Source organism: Gopherus flavomarginatus, chromosome 2 (assembly GCF_025201925.1).
Source record: "Gopherus flavomarginatus isolate rGopFla2 chromosome 2, rGopFla2.mat.asm, whole genome shotgun sequence".
Classification (NCBI taxonomy): Eukaryota; Metazoa; Chordata; order Testudines; family Testudinidae; genus Gopherus; species Gopherus flavomarginatus.
In genome coordinates this window covers 712,599-734,050 of record NC_066618.1, presented here as the reverse complement: position 1 = coordinate 734,050, position 21,452 = coordinate 712,599, and the positions used below count along the sequence as shown (strand labels likewise).

Sequence of the window (21,452 nt, the reverse complement as noted above, 5' to 3'; positions counted from 1 at the left end):
ATCACACCTCCCTCTGCTACACTGAACAGCCCATTGCCAGGTGTTTGTTCCGCATGTCGGTAGCTGTAAAGTGCGATCAGATCACCCAGAACCTGCTCTTTGTTCAGCTAGACAGTGAGCTCTTCAAGCCTATCGTAAGGCAGGTTTTCCAGTCCTTCTCTGAACCCTCTGCAATGTATCCACATCCTTCTTGCCCTGTGGACAGCAGAACTGGGCACCGTATTCCAGCAGCATTGCACCAGTGTCAGATACAAAGGTAAAATAACCTCCCTCCTGTTCTTACCTCCTAGGATGGCATTAGCCCTTTTGGCCACACTGTAGCCCGGGTGGGTTCTCTTGTTTAGCTGATTATCTGCCATGACCCTCCAGTCCCAATTCCCAGGTTGGATTCCCCCATCCTGTAAGCATGGCCATCATCATTTTTTGTTCCTGGTTGTATTCTACATTGGGCCAGACTGAAATGCATATTGTTTAGTTGCTCCCAGTTTACTAAGTGATCCAGATCAATCTTTGGTCTGTATCCTGCCCTCTTCATCATTTACCGCTCCTCCAATCTTTGCCTACAAACTTGGGTCAGTGATGATAAACATGTTAAACAACAGGGCCAAGAACCGATCCCTGAGGAACCCCACTAGAAATAGTACCACTCAATGATGATTCCCTGTTCACAGTTAGGTTCTGAGACCTGGTGGGTGAGGTGATATCTTTTATTGGACCAACTTCTGCAGGTGAGAGAGACGAGCTTTCAAGATTACCCAGAGCTTTTCTTCAGATCTGTGTAGCCCGAAAGCTCATCTCTCTCCCCAACAGAAGTTGGTCCAATAAAAGATATCACCGCACCCCCTGGTCGCTCCAATATCCTGAGACCAACTCAGCTACAACAACACTACATGCGACATTTGGAGACTTATCAGTCAGTCGGCTTTTAATCCATTGAATGGGCACCAGGTTAATTCTTCATTTGTTCGAGTTTCTTGGAGTGTCATGTGGGATCAAGTCAAATGCCTTCTACAAGTCCAAGTCTATTACATCAATGCTATTATCTTTATCAGTCAAACTGGTAATCTCATTAAAAGAAGATAACCGGTTAGTTTGACAGGCTCCACTTTTCATAAACTGGTGTTGATTGACAGTAATTACATTACCCTCCCTTAATCCTTTATTGATTGAGTTCCAGATCAGCCACTCCATTATTTTACCCAGGATCAGTGCAGACTGATAGATTTACAATTACCTGGGTCATCCTATTTACCCTTTTTAAATATTGGCACATCAGTTGCTTTCTTGTAATCCTCTGGAACTTCCCCACTGTTCCAAGACTTACTGAAAATCAACATGAATGGTCCAGCGAGCCCCTCAGACAGCTCTTTGAAAACTCTTGGGTGCAAGTTATCTGGACTTATTGATTTAAAAATTATTAACTTTGGTAGCTGCTGTTAAACCTCCTGTAGTATAAGAACATAAGAACGGCCATACCGGGTCAGAGCAAAGGTCCGTCTAGCCCAGTATCTGTCTACCGACAGTGGCCAATGCCAGGTGCCCCAGAGGGAGTGAACCTAATAAGCAATGATCAAGTGATTTCTCTCCTGCCATCCATCTGCATCCTCTGATGAACAGAGGCTAGGGACACCATTCTTTACCCTTCCTGGCTAATAGCCATTTATGGACTTAGCCACCATGAATTTATCCAGTTCCCTTTTAAACATTGTTATAGTCCCAGCCTTCACCACCTCCTCAGGTAAGGAGTTCCACAAGTTGACTGTGTGCTGTATGAAGAAGAACTTCCTTTTATTTGTTTTAAACTTGCTACCTATTAATTTCATTTAGTGACCCCTAGTTCTTGTATTATGGGAATAAGTAAATAACTTTTCCTTACCACGTTCTCCACATCACTCATGATTTTATAGACCTCTATCATATCCCCCCTTAGTCTCCCCTTTTCCAAGCTGAAGAGGCCTAGCCTCTTTAATCTTTCCTCGTATGGGACCCTCTCCAAACCCCTAATCATTTTAGTTGCCCTTTTCTGAACCTTTTCTAGTGCTAGAATATCTTTTTTGAGGTGAGGAGACCACATGTGTACACAGTATTCGAGATGTGGGCGTACCATGGATTTATATAAGGGCAATAATATATTCTCAGTCTTATTCTCTATCCACTTTTTAATGATTCCTAACATCCTGTTTGCTTTTTTTGACCGCCTCTGAGCACTGCGTGGACATCTTCAGAGAACTATCCACGATGACATCAAGATCTTTTTCCTGACTCGTTGTAGCTAAATTAGCCCCCATCATGTTGTATGTATAATTGGGGTTATTTTTTCCAATGTGCATTACTTTACATTTATCCACATTAAATTTCATTTGCCATTTTGTTGCCCAATCACTTAGTTTTGTGAGATCTTTTTGAAGTTCTTCACAATCTGCTTTGGTCTTAACTATCTTGAGTAGTTTAGTATTATCTGCAAACTTTGCCACCTCACTGTTTACCCCTTTCTCCAGATCATTTATGAATAAATTGACTTTTTATCAATACATTAGAAGCAAGAGGAAGACCAAGGACAGGGTAGGCCCACTGCTCAGTGAGGAGAGAGAAACAGTAACAGGAAACTTGGAAATGGCAGAGATGCTTAATGACTTCTTTGTTTCGGTCTTCACTGAGAAGTCTGAAGGAATGTCCAACATAGTGAATGCTTATGGGAAGAGGGTAGGTTTAGAAGATAAAATAAAAAAAGAGCAAGTTAAAAATCACTTAGAAAAGTTAGATGCCTGCAAGTCACCAGGGCCTGATGAAATGCATCCTAGAATACTCAAGGAGTTAATAGAGGAGGTATCTGAGCTTCTAGCTATTATCTTTGGAAAGTCATGGGAGACGGGAGAGCTTCCAGAAGACTGGAAAAGGGCAAATATAGTGCCCATGTATAAAAAGGGAAATAAAAACAACCCGGGAAACTACAGACCAGTTAATTTAACTTCTGTGCCAGGGAAGATAATGGAGCAAGTAATTAAGGAAATCATCTGCAAACACTTGGAAGGTGGTAAGGTGATAGGGAATAGCCAGCATGGATTTGTAAAGAACAAATCGTGTCAAACCAATCTGATAGCTTTCTTTGATAGGATAACGAGTCTTGTGGATAAGGGAGAAGCGGTGGATATGGTATACCTAGACTTTAGTAAGGCTTTTGATACGGTCTTGCATGATATCCTTATCGATAAACTAGGCAAATACAATTTAGATGGGGCTACTATAAGGTGGGTGCATAACTGGCTGGATAACGGTACTCAGAGAGTAGTTATTAATGGCTCCCAATCCTGCTGGAAAGGTATAACAAGTGGGGTTCCGCAGGGGTCTGTTTTGGGACCGGTTCTGTTCAATATCTTCATCAACGACTTAGATGTTGGCATAGAAAGTACACTTATTAAGTTTGCAGATGACACCAAACTAGGAGGGATTGCAACTGCTTTGGAGGACAGGGTCAAAATTCAAAATGATCTGGACAAATTGGAGAAATGGTCTGAGGTAAACCGGATGAAGTTCAATAAAGACAAATGCAAAGTGCTCCACTTAGGAAGGAACAATCAGTTTCACACATACAGAATGGGAAGAGACTGTCTAGGAAGGAGTAAGGCAGAAAGAGATCTAGGGGTCATAGTGGACCACAAGCTAAATATGAGCTCCATCAACCTGGTGTTACTAGAGAAGGTTAAGGATGACTGGGCCCTGGTGTATAAAGCCTCCCTAGGGAGGAGATGGCTGAGAGCAGACGTCTCTCTAACCTGGCAGACAAAGGCAGCATGAGAACCGATCGCACGACAGTTTTAGGCTCTGATTTCTGGTAGTGAGGGTAACTCACCATGGAGCAGATCTAAGTGGGGATTTCCCTTGATGTTTCCATGAAGGGCATGCTTGGCAGAGACTTACCTGGCCAGGTATCGCTGGTTACAAATCTGCTCCTGAGGCAGTGCTGAAGACACCAGGTGTGCACATCAGCTACCGGTGCTGTCTGGCTGGTGTGGCAGGGTCCTTAAAGTACGGGCTGACACTGACCCATACAAACAAATGCCAGAGTTGCAGACCGGGGCGTGTTCTGGAGCATGTGAGGGAAGAGACCCATCACTGACTTTGCATTATGCCTGACTCGCTGGACCACTGTGTGATCCTGGCTCCAAGGTGGGAATTTTTCTCCCTTCTGGTTCACCTGGCAGTGCCCAGTTATCATTTCTGTGGGTGGCCTTTGGAGTGGTGAGGGGACCTTGGTGCAGCTTCCAGGAGGAGGATGTAGTTGTCCCAGGCATTTCATAGAATCATAGAATCTCAGGGTTGGGAGGGACCTCAGGAAGTATCTAGTCCAACCCCCTGCTCAAAGCAGGACCAATCCCCAACTAAATCATCCCAGCCAGGGCTTTGTCAAGCCTGACCTTAAAAACCTCCAAGGAAGGAAATTCCACCTCCTCCCTAGGTAACCCTTCCAGTGCTTCACCACCCTTCTCGTGAAATAGTGTTTCCTAATATCCAACCTAAACCTCCCCACTGCAACTTGAGACCATTGCTCCTTGTTCTGTCACCTGCCACCACTGAGAACAGTCTAGATCCATCTTCTTTGGAACCCCCTTTCAAGTAGTTGAAAGCAGCTATCAAATCCCCCCTTCTCCTTCTCTTCTGCAGACGAAACAATCCCAGTTCCCTCAGACTCTCCTTATAGGTCATGTGCTCCAGCCCCCTAATCATTTCTGCTGCCCTCCACTGGACTCGTTCCAATTTTTTCACATCCTCTTGTAGTGTGGGGTCTAAAACTGGACACAATTCTCCAGATGAGGCCTCACCAATGTCGAATAGAGGGGAATGATCACGTCCCTCGATCTGCTGGCAGTGCCCCTACTTATACAGTCCAAAATGCCGTTAGCCCTCTTGGCAACAAAGGCACACTATCGACTCATCTACAGCTTCTAGTCCACTGTAACCCCTAGGACCTTTTCTGCAGAACTGCTGTCTAGCCACTTGGTCCCTAGTCTATAGCAGTGCATGGGATTCTTCCATCTTAAGTGCAGGACTCTGCACTTGTCCTTGTTGAACCTCATCAGATTTCTTTTGGCCCAATCCTCCAACTGGCTAGGCAGCAGTTCTGCAGAAAAGGACCTAGGGGTTACAGTGGACGGGAAGCTGGAGCTGAGTCGAGAGTGTGCCCTTGTTGCCAAGAAGGCTAAAAGCATTTTGGGCTGTATAAGTAGGGGCATTGCCAGCAGATCGAGAGATGTGATCATTCCCCTCTATTCAGGATTGATAAGGCCTTATCTGGAGAACTGTGTCCAGTTTTGGGCCCCACACTACAAGAAAGATCTAGAAAAATTGGAGAGAGTCTAGGAGAGGGCAACAAAAATGATTAGGAGGCTGGAGCACATGACTTATGAGGAGAGACTGAGGGAACTGGGATTGTTTAGTCTGCAGAAGAGAAGAATGAGCGGGGGGTTGATAGCTGCTTTCAACTGCCTGAAGGGGAGTTCCGAAGAGAATGGAACTCGGCTATCTTCAGTGGTGGCAGATGACAGAACAAGGAGCAATGGTCTCAAGTTGCAGTGGGGAAGGTTTTGGTTGGATATTAGGAAACACTATTTCACTAGGAAGGTGGTGAAGCACTGGAATGGGTTACCTAGGGAGGTGGTGGAATCTCCTTCCTTAGAGGTTTTTAAGGCCCGGCTTGACAAAGCCCTGGCTGGGATGGTTTAGTTGGGGTTGGTCCTGCTTTAAGCAGGGGGTTGGACTAGATGCCTCCTGAGGTCCCTTCTAACCCCGATATTCTATGATTCTGTGGACACAGCAGGTTTGTTCAGCCTCTGGACTAGTTTTAGGGCTGAGATTTCAGTGCCCGGAGGTTCAATGTACTGATTAGTCCCTCAGTGACTCTGGAGTTAGGTAATTATTAAGTGCCCTCCTTTGGCAGGGCTGTCAGTCTGGGTCTGCGTGGGGAAGAGATGCCTGCACACAGCAATTGCCTGGCTGAGCAGCACCTGCTGCCACTGCTAGCTGCAGGGAGGTCGCCAGTCCAAGGAGCAGTCTGGGCCGTGTAGCCTGCGTCCTCTCCCCAACCTCCACTCCCGTGTGCTGAGTAGCTGCACGGAGCTTCTAGACATGGTTCGTGGGGTGGCTGTTGTACTTGGTAGAGGCAGAAGGAACCGTCTGTTGTCCTGCACACACGGGCGAGAGCCTTCTGTTGGGTTAATTTCAATGGAATACTGGGGCCCAAAGTCCCATGTTCCCATTCCCCTGTCCCTGTCCAGCACTGACCAGTGAAATGGTTCAGGGCTTGGAGTGCAGAAACCTTGGCCTGCTTGGCCCCACAGTAATCTCTGTAACCGGCTGGTGAAGACCCAGAAAATGCAGGAAAACAGCGACAGCAAGTGAACTGTAGAACATTGAGTAAGGCGCATATTTCCTTTCCCTGGGAGCTGCGAAGGAGCTCTTCTTCCCTGTGTGACGGTCGTTAAGATGATGTTAAAGATGGCAGTAACTGCCCCTTTGGGGGAGAAAAGAAGTTAGCTGGGCTGGGCTGCTGCTAGTAAAGCCCAGTCCTGCTTCCTTTAAGCCAAACACTCGCAGAAGGGAGCAGGAATGAACAGCAAAGACAGAACATGCAGCGTTTATCTCTGGTGCCGACTGTCGCTTGCAGCCTTGCTCCTGGAGTGGGCGCAGCATGGTTGGATCTGCCACTCTAACACCTGGGAGCCTGTCCCCGCATCGGCCCTTTTTGTGCTGGCTTTCAGCTCCCTCTGGTCACAGGCTCAGCAGTGCCGCAGAAGAGACGGCATTGGCCAGCAAAGCCAGATTATTACACAGAAGGCAAAACGAGAGGGCTAGGAAGGAGAAGAAACACAGGGGGGGAACTGATGTGGGGCAGGAACCCACGTCTCATATGGTGTTTGGGATTTACCCGCAGATGGTGGAGGTGGCGCTATCACCTGGGTCCCTCTCTCTGGACTGGTCTGGTCAGGATGTCTCCCAGGATCTGGACAGGGAAGGCCTGGGTCCTGGCAGACCTTGGGGGTGGCAGCCCTGGGTGAAGCTGGCTCCTTTCACTCCACTGTCTCAGCCATTTGGACTCTCCTTCCTGCCCTGCCCAGCAGAATCTCCATCGGAAGGTGCCACCAGGGGATGGTGGTGGAACAGCCCAGCCCTCATTAGTTTGTTCTCCAGTTAGGTCTGACTTCCAGCCCACCCACTGTGCTCCATTAACTTTGGGTTCCAGTCTCCTGGGCTAACTAGCTATGTCTTAACACAGCCCTTGGGTCGCAGCAAGCGCTCGTCGTGTCTGATTTTCCGACTTTTCCCAGCCCTGTTCCTTGACGGTGGAGATGGGCTTCTGTTACGCAGCGCAGACCTCTGCCCAGAGCCCCCTCTGCGGTGGAGGCAATTCCTTTTCCTTCCTTGGACACCAGCCAGCTATCCTGCGGCTGAGCTAGAGGGGCTCTTTCGAAAGAGACGTTGGTTCCGATTTACAGGCGCCAAGGGATGGTGACTCCACCAGGGCTCAGATCAGTACTCGGGTTAGTTAATCTCACCGCTACACATCAGCACCTCGTTTCAAGTTTAAACTTTGCTACCTACAAATTCCAGCTCTTGGATCTTGTTCTGTCTTTGCCTGCTGGAGAAATGAGCCCTCCACCATCAGAGAGCCGCTCTGAGCCGTCACTGTGAGACACGAGATCCCCAGCTTGTGCGACCTACAGGCCTGGTTTCTAGAAGTTGCATTTGGCTGTAATAAAATGTACGTGGTCCAAGGGAGACCATATTGCCAGCTGTGAGGATCAGAGAGGATAAGGGCAGGTCATAGGTCTCTTTCCTTGTAGGTTCTCGAGATCCTGGACGTCTGGGGCAGAAACAGTCAATACCTCCCCTCCGCCGCGGCTTCCAGTTTTCTATACTGTGTTTTATATTAGTGAAGGGAAATGGAAAACCAAAAAAAATCCCATTAATGATAAACATCAAATTCATCCAGTTCGTCCAATTGTGAGGTGAATCAGACAAATTACTATCCCCAACGATTCCTACCCCGACCCTGGACCGTCCATTGAGGTGTCAGCCCCACACTGGGCTTTGTGCCAGGAGGTTTAAACAGGGTCCAGAGGGGGAGTGAACCAAACCCCACGTGTTGGGTTGCAGTTCCCATGCTGGCAATGAGCTGCTTGCCCACAGACATGTGCTCTGCTCTCAGAACAGCCCAATGCGTGGCTAACAGAACTGGGTACATTTAACTCTAGATGGAAGTCGCTGCATCCTCGGGTGTACACAGACGGACAGCTCCAGCCCTCGAGAGACGCGTGGGCTCTCTTAGACAGGTGGTGGTTTGACCTAGGGCTGTTCTGGTGTCTGGAGGTGCCATGCTGATACCTGCTGTGAGCTCTCTGTGGACACGCTCGCTCCCTCCCTCCATGCCAGCGAGCACTAATGGCATTAACAAAAACAAGTGCAAGGCCGCTGAGCTAGCAGGGGCCCCCTCTGCCAAGGAAAATCAAACTAAAACCAAAAAGCTGCAAGTCCTGCGAGGTGGTCGTGATGACTTCCTGCTGCTGGAAGAACCCGGTGCTCAAGCCGGACAGATTAGCCGGTGATCTGCCTCGCTCAGCCGATCCACAGTGATGGGCTGAGTGGCTGGCTGGGCTTGATAGGACCAGTCTTCAGAGCCTGCTGATCTCTGCAAAGAGCTGCAGGTATTGCTGGTTCCTGCGTTTCTGGCAGCCGGTTGGGGGGAGGGAACCCAGATCTCAGTGGTGTCAGAGTTCAGGCTTCAAGGTATGGGCTTGATGTGTCCTGCCTTGTGTAGCACCTCCTTTGGCCAATGGAAGCAAGGCCTTGACTGCCCAGTCAGGTTAGATTAGGTGATTTGTGCAGACGAAGATCTGCCCTTTCCCATCTGGCAAGTCCCACAAATACTGGAGGCGCAGACATGCTGAGCCAGGTGATTTTGCAAAGTTGATGCCAGCTTCTCTTGGTCCCGAGGACTCGCAGCTCGTGCCATTTGGAGCCCCAAAGGATCAAACTGTGTCAGGCTACTGTCCAGCTGGAACTGAAGTCATACAAACCAGTTACTTGGCTATGCAGACAGAAAAGTCCCTCTCTCAACAGCTGGGTCCTTCCCTTTTCCCTGCCTCCCTGGCAGCTCAGCTGTGAATGGCATATTTTTGTAATGGCGCCTTTTTTTAAACACCTGAAATGTTGGTGAAAGGTTAGAGTCTAACTCTGAGCAAAAGGGCTTTTCCCTGGAAGAAAGGTAACGTGCCAGCCTAGACAAGGGTAACTGGGGTAGGCCTGCCAGCCCTTGCATCCCGGGAACAGTAATAGACCATCTGATACGGGACTTGATTAATGAAAAACTAATGAAGGGTGATGTCAATCAGCATCTTGTCAAGCAAAGTAGCTCTTTATGTTTAACACAGCACAGCACAGTACTTGCTTTTTGTGTCTCTCTCTCCTGCTGCCTGATTGCACATGTCTAGTGCCAAATGCGGGGTGTGGCTTTTTGTATCTCTCTCCTGCTGCCCGATTGCGCACGTCCGGTGCCAAACGCGGGGTGTGGTTTTTTGTGTGTCTCTCTGCTGCTGCCTGATTGCGCATGTCTGGTGCCAAACGCAGGGTGTGGCTGACTGGTCAGTTCGTAACTCTGAGGTTCTAGTGCAGTTCTTGGCCCCATGCATTTTTTGTTAATGACCTGGGAGAAAACATGAGATTGTCACTGATAAAGTTTGTGAATGGCTCACAGACTGGGGGAGTGGTAAATAACGAAGAGGACGGGGCACTGACCCAGGGTGATCTGGATCGCTCAGTAAGTTGGGTGCAAGCAAACAATGTGCATCTTGGCACCGCTAAATGTAAACGTTCACATCCAGGAGTGAAGAATGCACACCACTCTGACAGGCTGGGGGTTCTATCCTGGGAAGCAGCGACTCAGGCAGAGAGTTGCAGGTGGTGATGCATAATCAGCTGAACACGAGCTCCCCGTGTGTTGCTGTGGCCAAAAGGGCTAATGGGATCCTAGAATGCATAACCAGGGGAATCTCGAGTAGGAGCAGAGAGGTTCTTTGACCTCTTTCTTAGGCAGTGGTGTGACCACTGCTGGAATCCTGTGTCCAGTTCTGGTGCCCACTATTCAGTAAGCATGTTTATAAATTGGAGAGGGCTCAGAGAAGATGGTTAAAGGATTACAAACCTGCCTTCGGTGATTGATCTCCCACAGTCTGTCTGTTTACCTTAACACAGAGACGGTTAGGGGTGATTTGATCACACTTTATAACTACCTAACATGGCAAACAAGTCTTTGATAATGGGCTCTTCAATTTAGCAGACAAAGATATAACACGATCCAATGGCTGGAGTTGAAGCTAGACAAGTAGAGACTGGAAATAACCGGAACCTTTTTGTACCGTGTGGGTAATTAACCATTTGGGACAGCTTCCCAAGGGTTATGATGGATTATCCATCACTGACAGGTTTTAAATCGTGCTGGGCTATTTCTCTGCAAGGTTCAAACAGGAGGGAATTCAGGGAAGACCTATGGCCTGTGTTACCCAGGAAGTCTGACGAGATGTTCACAGATTTGCTTTTGGTCTTAGAATAGGGGTAGAGCATCAGGGGGAAGTGGCGGAGTGGGGGCGGAGCAGGGGAGGGGTCCCGGGCTTGGAGCTCTGGCTAGGGAGAAGGAGAAAGACCTGAGTGTATCAGTCAGTCACAGAATGAGATGCAGCCAAGTTCTAGGGTTGCATCAGGCAAGGTATGTCCAGTCGAGACAGGGAAGTATTAATGCAGTTGCACAAGGCCCTGGAGCGCTGCGTGCAGTTCTGGTCACTTGTGTTCAAGAAAGCGGGATCCAGACAAGAGCAGGTGCAGTGACGGGCAGCAAGGCTAATCTCTGATTGGAGGGGTGATCTCTGGAGAGGAGGCTGGCTCCTTTAGCCCAGCACAAGGAAGGCCCATGGGATCTGATTGCCCTAGAAGTACGTCAGTGTAAATGCGAGGGAGGGGGAAGAGCTGGTGAAGCTAATGGACAATGTTGGCACAAGAACAAATGGGGACGAACGGTCAGGGAGTAAACTGAGGCAGGAAATGAGAAGCGGGTTTCTAACCTGGGAAGAGGCAGATTCTGGACAAGCCTCCCAATAGGAGCAGTGGGTACAAACGAGCTCGCGAGCTTAAAGGCGGAGCGTGGTGAGTTTTGTGATGGGAATGACGTGATGGGTAACAGCTGGTCATGAGGACTGGCATCAAAGACCCAGGAGGTTCATTTCAGCCCTTGTGTGATGGCTGCTGAAAGGTGGGACCCAGAGTGACTTAAAGGGACCTGATTTGGGATGTCAGACGCGTCCTCCATCCCCCCACAATGGGCTGGCTCAGGCTGGTCACTGGGAGACTTGGCCCCGACACAGCTCCGGTTCCATCCCCCCATGCCTGTGGGCTTCGCTTTGTCCTGTGGAGAGATTTGTGAGCTGAAAAGTGGCCCAGCTTGCACATGCACGAATGGGCTCACACATGCTGGTGAGCACTCACGCATGCTACCAAGCAGGGGTGCAGTGGTGCAGGCTCACAAGTGAGTGCTCATGTACTCTGAACTGTGCAGGTGCAGTGATATGAGTGCACCAGTGAGGGTGCATGCACAGTAGTGGGTGTGGCGCAGTGGTGTGGGTACACTGGTGAGTGTGCATGCACGCTAATGCGGTGGGTGCAGTGTGCTCATGCACACTAATGGGTGCGCGTGCAGTGTGCTCAGTGAGGGTATGGGTGCTTATGCACACTAGAGGGTATGGGTGCAGTGGAGTGTGTGCAGTGAGGAGCCCCTGTGCATGCCTAATTGGCATGGGTGCACTGGTGAGTGCTCGTGCAGTAGTGGGCGTGGACCAGGCAGAAGGGGCAGGGCAGCCTCCACCTCCTGCGACAGGAGCTCCCATTCTCGGGGACCCTAAATCCCCCATCAAGTGCTAAGGGCCCCAGTCGAGTGCCGTCGGCCATTGCAGGGGGTGCAGACAGCTGTGTCGTGGCACCATGGCGGCTGCTGGCTCAAAGCTGGCCTGGATGGTGCAGCCTGACTGCCCCAGAGGCGGTGATGGGGGCAGAGGCCACGGGGGCTCAGCGGTTGCCCGCCCAGGTTGTTGCATTTAATTTCCATTGTTTGAAAGGGATAGAAAAATGGCTCCCGTGCTGGATCCTGCTGAGCTTCCTGGCTAGGAGGGACCCTGCTCTGCAGCTCTGTGCTCCTGACGGGGCTGGTGGGAGGCAGCTGTGTGAGGACTGACCTAGGACCCAGGAGACCTGGGTTCTCTTCCCAGCTCTGCCCTGGCAGGGGGGACCTCAGGCGAGTCCCTTTGCCTCTCTGTGACTCAGTATCCCCATCTGTAAGATGTGGTTAATGACACTGACCTCCTTTGTGAAGCGTTTTGAGCTCCTGCTGCACTAGGTAAGGGCTGGCTGTCATTGGTGATTGGTGGAGACCAGCCTGGCTGGGCAGGGGAGGGTTTCCTGTGTTCCCAGACCAGGCCCCATTGCCATGGGGTGCATGCCTGTCACGCTGCCCCCCTGCATGTACAGGAGACCGAGGCTTGCCCATGGGGCTGGGCTGGAAACCCTTCTATTGCTGGCGTGTCCTGGGCTGGGCGTCCCGTGTGAGGGGGGGCTGAGGGGTGAAGCATTGGCCGGGCCGGGACCCACAGCTGCTCGACTTGCACAACTGGTTTGGGTGGCACTGTTGTGAACTTGTCGGGTGGTTCTTAGGCAGGGGAGGAGCCACAGGTGCCAGAGAAGTGGGCTGGGGGCCATTGGATCCCACTCTTGCATGGCTGGGGGTGCATGCAGAGGGTGTGGGTGCTGTTCTCTGTGTGGGGAGAAGTCGGCCGGTGCAGGGGGGCTGTATAGCCCAGTGCAGCGGAGGCAGCAGCACCATGGGGAATGGGAGGAGGGCCGGGGCTGAGTGCCACGGGCCTGGCCAGCGATGGTGCCTGGGGTGCTGGGCGCTGCACAGGCAGTAACAGCCCCTTCCCTCCAGAACTGGCACAGGCTGGGGCAATGGACAGGGTGAGGCAGCCTCTGGCCTGGCTCTGACGTTGGCTGGGGTTTAACGAGGGAGGGGAAGCCGAACAGGGGGCAGAGCGGCTGGACAGAGCCTGAGGTGAGCAGACTGGCCAGGTTGGAGTGAATGGCCAGTCAGCGTCCGGGAGAAAGTCCAGCCCACAGTATAAACATGCTGCTGACGAGTTTCCTGCAGCTCTAGACGCATCTTCCCTGCCCCTCCCCTGGCTCCTTCCCAACCTGCCTTTTCCCTCGCGCTGCGTCCCCTCACCTGCCCCCTGGCATCACGGCTCTGGCTACCCCTCCTCTGCCCCTCCCCAACCTGCCTCTTCCCCCGCGCTGCGTCCCCTCACCTGCCCCCTGGCATCACGGCTCTGGCTGCCCCTGCCATGCCCCCCCCAACCTGCCTCTTCCCTCGCGCTGCGTCCCCTCACCTGCCCCCTGGCATCACGGCTCTGGCTGCCCCTGCCATGCCCCCCCCAACCTGCCTCTTCCCCCGCGCTGCGTCCCCTCACCTGCCCCCTGGCATCACGGCTCTGGCTACCCCTCCCCTGCCCCTCCCCCTCCCCAACCTGCCTCTTCCCCCGCGCTGCGTCCCCTCACCTGCCTCCTGGCATCACAGCTCTGGCTGCATCTTCCCTGCCCCTCCCACTGGGCCCTCCCCCACCTCCCACCTGCCTCTTCCCTCGCGCTGCATCCCCTCACCTGCCCCCTGGCATCACGGCTCTGGCTGCCCCTGCCATGCCCCCCCCAACCTGCCTCTTCCCCCGCGCTGCGTCCCCTCACCTGCCCCCTGGCATCACAGCTCTGGCTGCATCTTCCCTGCCCCTCCACCTGGGCCCTCCCCCACCTCCCACCTGCCTCTTCCCTCGCGCTGCATCCCCTCACCTGCCCCCTGGCATCACGGCTCTGGCTGCCCCTGCCATGCCCCCCCCAACCTGCCTCTTCCCCCGCGCTGCGTCCCCTCACCTGCCCCCTGACATCACGGCTCTGGCTACCCCTCCCCTGCCCCTCCCCCTCCCCAACCTGCCTCTTCCCCCGCGCTGCGTCCCCTCACCTGCCTCCTGGCATCACAGCTCTGGCTGCATCTTCCCTGCCCGTCCCCCTGGGCCCTCCCCCACCTCCCACTTGCCTCTTTCCTCGCGCTTTGTCCCCTCACCTGCCCCCTGGCATCACAGCTCCGGGTGTATCCCCAGCCCAGGTCTCCAGCTGTCCTGATTTTATGGGATAGTCCCAGTATTCGGGGCTTTGTCTCATATCGGAGCCTGTTGCTTCCACCCCCCCCCCCCCGCCCACCCATTGCTCACACTTGCCGTCTGGTCACCCTGCCCCTGGCTCCTGGCTCCTGCTGATTTTCCCGCCCAGTGCTGCAGCCCTGCTGTGGTTGCTGTCTGCCTGCTGCTGGCCTCAAGGACCTGGCTCCTCCCTGGAATTTCCTTCTCCCTCCAGCCCACAGGGTTGGGGAAGGGGGTGCCACATGGTCCTCGTGCCCCTGGAGGTCACCCCTGCACAGGCTGGTCTGTGGGGTGCTGGGGAAGGGGTGCTCCCAGTGCAGACCCAGGGCTATGCCTTGGTGGCTGCTGGGCTCAGTCAGGGCTCTGTGCTGCTCCCCCCCCAGCGAGCAGCCTCTCTGAGCCTGGGTGCAGCGGCCCAGAGCAGGGTAGGGAGGCGGCCGCTGTGCTGGGAGGGTGTTGGAGCCCAGGGCATCCCTGCGGGCAGAGGGTAGGCAGGGTGGGGATGCTGGGGGCTGAGGACTCCTCTCCCCAGCCAGGGGCTTACGGCCTCTTTTCTCTGTTCTGCAGACTCATTTGTGAACAGCCAGGAATGGACCCTGAGCCGCTCGGTGCCTGAGCTCAAAGTGGTGAGTGCTTGGCCCAGCCTGCTCTGCCCGTGGAGCCCCTCGGAGGGCCTGTGGCTGGGGCGTGTGCCTGCTTGTGAGCTGTGGGAGTGAGGCCCCCCTGCTCTGCGGGAGGTGGGGCAGGCCTGCCGTGTGCATGTCCCCTTGGATGGTGTCAGCTGCATGGGCTGGGTCCTCTGCAAACCTGGGAATGAAGTCAGACAGGGCCCTCGGGCAGTGTGACTCCCCTGGGGTGCGCTCTCACCAGGGCAAGCCCCCTCCTCCTGGGTCTGACCTTGAAGCATTCAGTGCCTATTCGCACCAGGAGCACCCTGCAGCGAGTAGAGGACACCTGGGGAGCCTCACCCCCTCCCAAGGGCTCTGCCCCCCAAACCGCAGCCAGCAGGGACTCCCAGCCAGCGTGTGACACAGACGGGTTATTAGTCGTCGGGAGCACAGTATAGAGCAGAGCTCGTTAGCACAGGAAACTGCAAGTTACAGCCAAGTCCATCCTGGGGGGATCCAGAGCCCTGGGCCTCCCCTTCCCCGCAAGTCCCAACCAGGAGACTGACCAGCTTCCAGCTACCCAGCCTCAGGCACACCCAGCTGCCTCTACTCCCGCCAACTGGTCACCTGGTCTCCACCTCTCACTTTGTTCTCCAACTCAGGGCAGGGGGTCCGGCCATCAGTTGCCAGGACAGAGTGTTGACCCCGGCATTCTCTGGCAGTCACACCTGCCCTCTAGGGGTCTCTGATCACACACCCTTATCCCACCACCTGGAGACTGGTGCAAAACACAAGGGAAACCGAGGCACCCTGAGGCAGTATTCATACAAAACATTAAGAAAACTCTCATTTTGTCACTGCTTGGCTGGTATTGGGTCCTTAGACGTGAAAGCCCCAGGGACCATTCTGCCCATCTCATCCAGCCTCCTGCAGGGTCCAGGGCAGGGACCCTCATCCAGGGACTCCTTCAGCCCAGCCCAGCTAGAGCAGGTGTGTTAGAGAGACTCCTGGTCGGGATTCACCCTGCGTGATGGAGTCCCTGCCCACCCCTCCCCACCAGTCAGCTGTCCCATTGTTTGTCTCCATTCAGCCCCTGTCTGTTCCTGGTGTCCTGTTATGTGGTGATAGGTGCCTGGGGGAACCAAGCTCCTCTCCCCTCCCCTCTGCCTTACTGTTGGCTGCTCCATTTCCCTCCCTGTGTGCAGCCTCGCACTGTTCAGGGCACTCCTGTGTGTGGCCTTGGGCATGGCAGCAGTGTTGAGGTACCTGGATTTCCCTCCCACTGACGGTGGGGCTCATACCTGGCCTTAGGATTCAGGACCTGGCTGGGAGTCGGGGGACCCAGATTCAATTCTGGGCTCTGCCACAGACTCTCTGTGTGACTTTGGGCAGGTCCCTGTGAGCCTGAGCCCCATCCGTGCAGTTCACTGGGTGTGCAGCATGGCCAGGCTGTGCTCAGAACGGGAGCCAGCTCTCCCGGTGCATCGCACTGGCAAAGAGCTCCTGGCGTGGCTAGGTCCTGCCCAGTCTCCCGGGGCCCTCAGTGGGTGCTCTCTTGCCAGCATCCCACCTGGCTGGTGCTGGAGCTGGGTCTGACACCTCAGCATGTCTGGGACTTGTTCTCTGTCTGCACAGAACTTCAGGGATTTTAAGTCTGGAAAGCCTGTCCTGTAGAGAGAGACTGGAGAAGCTCATTCTGCTTAGCTTAGCAAAGAGACGGTTCACAGTCCAGAAGTGCCTAAGTGGGGAGGAGATTTGATCTCCCAGATGAAGGTAGAACAAGAGCCAGTGGCTGGAAGTTGATGTCGGCAAAGTTCAAACTGGAAATAAGCAATTTTTTTCCCAGCAAGGATAATTCCCCACTGGAACAGCTAGCCTGGGCATGGGATGGGTGTGACGGGTTCCCCGCGGGGTGCCACCTGGAACTGGGGTACCATTGAGCCCCATGACCCTCCAGTCTGGGCTCTCTCTCACACTGCACTGCTGTGACAAGCTACAAATCCCTCCAGCCTGCATGCTCACCAGCACACACACAGGTAGGGACACACCTAGCTGCAGTTACATGCAGTCTCTCTGACCAGCCCCTGCATAGGAGGGCTACAGTTAAGGCAACTCCTAGCTCCCTAGGCGCGCACCCCTCTGGAGTAGAAACCCAGAATTATACCATCTTGCGCTGCACGGGGAACTCCCTCAATGTGGAGAGGAATATACAACAGCCTTTGCCCCGGAGTTATGATTCCCACGCACTTCACTCCAGCTCACTCATTTAGATAAAGCAAAACCAAGTTTATTAACTATAAAAGAGATATTTTAAGTGAGTGTAAGGGATAGCAAACAAATCAAAGCAGATCACCTAGCAAATAAACAAAAGACACAAACTAAGCTTAATATGCTAGATAGACTGGATATGAGTAGCAGATTCTCACCCTAAGAGATGATACAGGCAGGCTGCAGATTCTTAGGGGGCAAATTGCACTTGCTCACAGCATGGAATCCCCAGGTGTTCCATGCACAGGCCACAGATCCCTCTCGCCAGGGTCCAGCACGTCCCAAGTTGGAGTGTAGAGATGTGGTCTCATCACATGTCCTTGTAGAGTCATAGCAGCCATCCTCCTTCTGGCAGCTGGGGAGGAGGAGAAAATAGGGCACAGAGCAGCCCAGCCGTGTGTCTCTTGTGGATGGACAGTCGTGGCGTGGTCGCCGTTCCTCACGGGGTTAACCCTCACCCAGCCACACACTGCATGGCGCTGTCATACCGTCACACAAAGTTACTCTAAGCCAGATTGATCAGGTTGTCCACTCTTCCAAGGGTCAGGACCATTTGGGCTCAGGGTGGAGGGGGAGAGCTGATGTGATGCAGCACTGGATGCTGACTCCTAGCATGCTGTATTTATCCACACACAAAACTGTCAGAAGAGAATGGGACCAGGTTTACAAAGCTGAGCACTCGGGAGTTCAGAAATGAGCCTTTCCTCATCCCTGGGGTGTCTGCTCTGGCACTGGGTTTGTCTGGGTGAGTTCCCACAGGACCATGCCTCGTTCAGTGCACGGGTTTCCTAGCTATGGAGATGGAATTTACTAGCATTTTTTTTGAGAACAGAAAAATGGAGGGAAAAATTCATTTATATACAACTGTAAGCATCTTTGCCTCTGTCACTAGCAGGGTCTGAACTCAGGATTTCTGGGTGCAGTGCACCTAGCTAGCAGCAGTGGTAGGTTATATCCTCTTTGAAGCAGCCACTAGAGACAGATACAAAACACACTGGGTTATTTATAGACAAGTAGCCCCACTTTACAGACAGCATGGCCAAGGCCAAAGATATGCAGGTTCTTTCTGCGAGGCAGCGTGACTAAGGATCCGATTGTGTCACAGAGGTCACGGATTCTGTGGCTTTAATGGACTTTCACGACTTCTTCGGTGGAGCTGGAGCAACTGTCACCCCCTGCCCAGGAGCAGCGGCCAGGCTGGGTCAGCCTCCATCGCAGGAGCAGTGGCCAGTGGCTATCCCCCGGCGGGGATCTGACGTTTAGCCCCCCAGGGTATTTTTAGTAAAGGTCAAGGACACATCACAGGCTTCTGTGAATTTTTGTTTGCTGCCCATGACCTGTCTGTGACTTTTACTAAAAGTACTTGTGGCAAAATCTTAACCTCAGGCAGGGCTAAGCAGCTGAGACTTGGGTCTGCGCCGTTAGACGCTGTGTTACGCTCCCAGCGCTGCAAAGTAACAGGCTGATACTGGCCCACGTCCCAGTGTGGGGCAATGAGGCCTTAGTCAGCAGAAAGGGACGTGCACCCAGGAACAGCCCTCAGGAGAAGAGGTGCACTAAGAACTCTCCTTCTCCTGGCTCCTGGCCAAGCGCTGCGTCCCGTAGGCCGGGGGAGAACAGCACGTGAAGGATCCATGTTGTCTCTGTGTGGGGGCGCTCAGTGGGGCTGGAGGAGCGTTTTCAGTGCAGATGGACAGTTCAGAAAAGGAAGGCGCAAGCCAGCACTCAGCTGCACTGGACATGTGCAAGTGGGGATTGTCTGCTTTACAGGTTAGAACTTGGCCACCTCTGACCAGGTTTTCCCAGACGGTAGAAGGTGCCTCCCTGACCCCCGGACTATCCTCTTGCCAACTTTCCAGTACCTGCTACAACCCCTCGAGGCACTGGAGCTCTCCAGAGAAATGGTTCTACCTGTTGGCGGCTGAGCTTGCTCTCCAAACGAGCAGCAAGTTATTACGGAGACGCCCTGAATGAGCCAGCCAGAAGCAGGCACCGACTTGGCAAATCTCAGCCCAGGCAGCTCAAGTTTGGCAAAGTCGTTAGCAATGGGCTTATAATGGGTTGTGTCGGGCAACCATAACTCCAGGCAGCGCGGCCAGCCTCGCTTGTAAATGTGTGCGCTGCTGCTGGTGAAGAAAGGGCAGATCTCTCCCCCCCCCTTGCTGAGACCCCAGGGAGCAGCTGTGGCCAGACCCACAGCCAGGCGCTTTCTCTGCCTCACTGGTCGTGTGGCCCTTGGGAGGTTGGTCTGGGCCGGAGAAGGGTCTCCAGCACGAGTGTCCATCAAAGCAACGGGAGACCTGGGGGCCAGTGGAGGGGGGGCTGGTGCTCGGCCTGTGGTGGCGGTAGCTGTTCTGCAGTACAACGGGAAGCCCACTTGCTTTCAGCCACCCTCCCCTGAGCCAGCAGGGCTCCGGCATCTGCTTTCCGCTCCCGTCCAGTTCCAGGCCGCTCAGTGCTCCTGGATCGTAAGCTGGGGCGTGCAGTGACTGGGCCCTTGTCACGGAGTCCCTGGGTGATGCTCCGGAACTGCTCCCCACCAAGCCAGGCAGGACTTTGGGGAGCCTCCTCTCCCTTGGAGCAGACTTGTTCAGGGCAAGAAGCTCACACGGCTTCACCTCCTGGGTCTCTCCTTGGAGCATTCAGCATCCTCTGCCCCTCCGTGCGCTTCCCACAGCAAGCCCGCTCCAGCGGGGTCCTGGGCGGGCCACAGGGTCCTGCACCCCCACTGCGCAGTCAGACGTGACTCTCAGCCAGCCAGTAACACAGAGGTTTATTCGATGACAGGAACAGGGTCTAACACAGAGCTTGTAGATACAGCGAACTGGACCCCTCGGCCGGGTCCATTCTGGGGGCAGTGAGCCAGACCCCCTCGTCTGCACTTCACTCCTCGTCCCCAGCCAGCTCCAGACTGAACCCCCCTCCAGCCCCTCCTTTCTGCTCAGCCCCTTTCCCGGGCCAGGAGGTCACCTGATCTCTTTGTCTCCAACACCTTCAGCTGGCACCTTTGCAGGGGAGGGGCCCAGGCCATCAGTTGCTAGGAGTCAGAGTGCCAGGCATTTAGGTGCACTGGCCCTTGCTCTGCCAGATACTTAAGAACTGCCATGGGGACACTGAGGCACCAACACAGTGTTCAGAGAAAACATTAAGAACATTCCTAGTTCATCACAGTCCTCTCAGTTGGCCAGTGCTGGCCCCATGTCGATCGGCCGGGCCCTCTGGTGATATTAGCTCGGAGGGGGCAGGGTGCTTTCACACACCTTTGTGTTGCAGGGCATCGTGGGGAACCTGTCGAGCGGCAAGTCGGCCCTGGTGCATCGCTACCTGACTGGCACATACGTGCAGGAGGAGTCCCCAGAAGGTAAGGGCCTCGCCCTCCTGGGGGCTGGCCCCATGCTGAGCTCGGCAGGGCAGGATGGGCTCTGACTCTAGTCCCTGGCTCAAGAGGGGACCCCCCTGCTAGACATCTCTGTGTGCAGTGCCAGCCTCACAGCTGCTCCAGGCGCCTGCCCACCCAGCTGCCTCTCGTCGGGTGTGTCCCTGGAGGTGTGCGCCCTCATTCACTCCCCACCCCAGGCTCAGTGTGCTGCTTTGCCTTGTCCCCAGGTGGCCGGTTTAAGAAGGAGATCGTAGTGGATGGTCAGAGTTACCTGCTGCTGATTCGAGATGAAGGGGGCCCCCCCGAGCTCCAGGTAAGAGCCCCCCTCTCCCCTTCACTAATCCTGCCCCTTGAGAGCCCAGTGCAAGGAGCCGTGAGCTCCTAGGGAAGGAGAGGAGGCCGCTGGCCTGGCCGTCAGTCCGGGACAAGGTCCTCTCCTGGAGGCGTCAGGGATTTGGATCTCACAGCAGGGCTGGATGGGAGACCAGGAAACGCTTAAAAGGGAGCAGGGTGGGGCTCAGCAGAGGGTGCACTCCCCTCAGTCAGTGCTGACCCCAGTGTGGTGTGAGGGCCGCTGGGCTGCAGGGAGCGGGGTTGGGGCTCGGTGAGGCAGGTGCAGGGAGTGGGGCAGGGGCTCAGCAGGGGGCGCTGGGCTGCAGGGATCAGGGTGGGGCTCGGTGGGGCAGGCTCAGGGCTGCAGGGATCAGGATGGGGCTCGGTGGGGCAGGCTAAGGGCTGCAGGGAGCGGGGTGGGGCTCGGTGGGGCAGGCGCTGGGCTGCAGGGGCTCAGTGAGGCAGGTGCAGGGGAGCGGGGCAGGGGCTCAGTGGGGCAGGTAGTGGTCTGCAGGGGCTCAATGGGGCAGGCACAGGAGTGCAGGGATCGGGGAGGGGACTTAGCAGGGGGCGCTGGGCTGCAGGGAT

General features: G+C 54.2%; 1 protein-coding gene across 3 annotated transcripts in view; it reads left to right on the top strand.

Moving 5' to 3' along the window:
• Nucleotides 1–21,452, top strand: part of AGAP3 (ArfGAP with GTPase domain, ankyrin repeat and PH domain 3) — a 226,202-nt gene that overhangs the window by 59,003 nt on the left and 145,747 nt on the right. For all 3 annotated transcript variants that reach the window (XM_050942486.1, XM_050942483.1, XM_050942484.1), the window contains exons 2-4: nt 14,844–14,902; nt 20,426–20,513; nt 20,759–20,844. In XM_050942486.1, the coding sequence (XP_050798443.1) occupies nt 14,844–14,902; nt 20,426–20,513; nt 20,759–20,844 (233 nt within the window). The remainder of the gene's footprint in view (nt 1–14,843; nt 14,903–20,425; nt 20,514–20,758; nt 20,845–21,452) is intronic.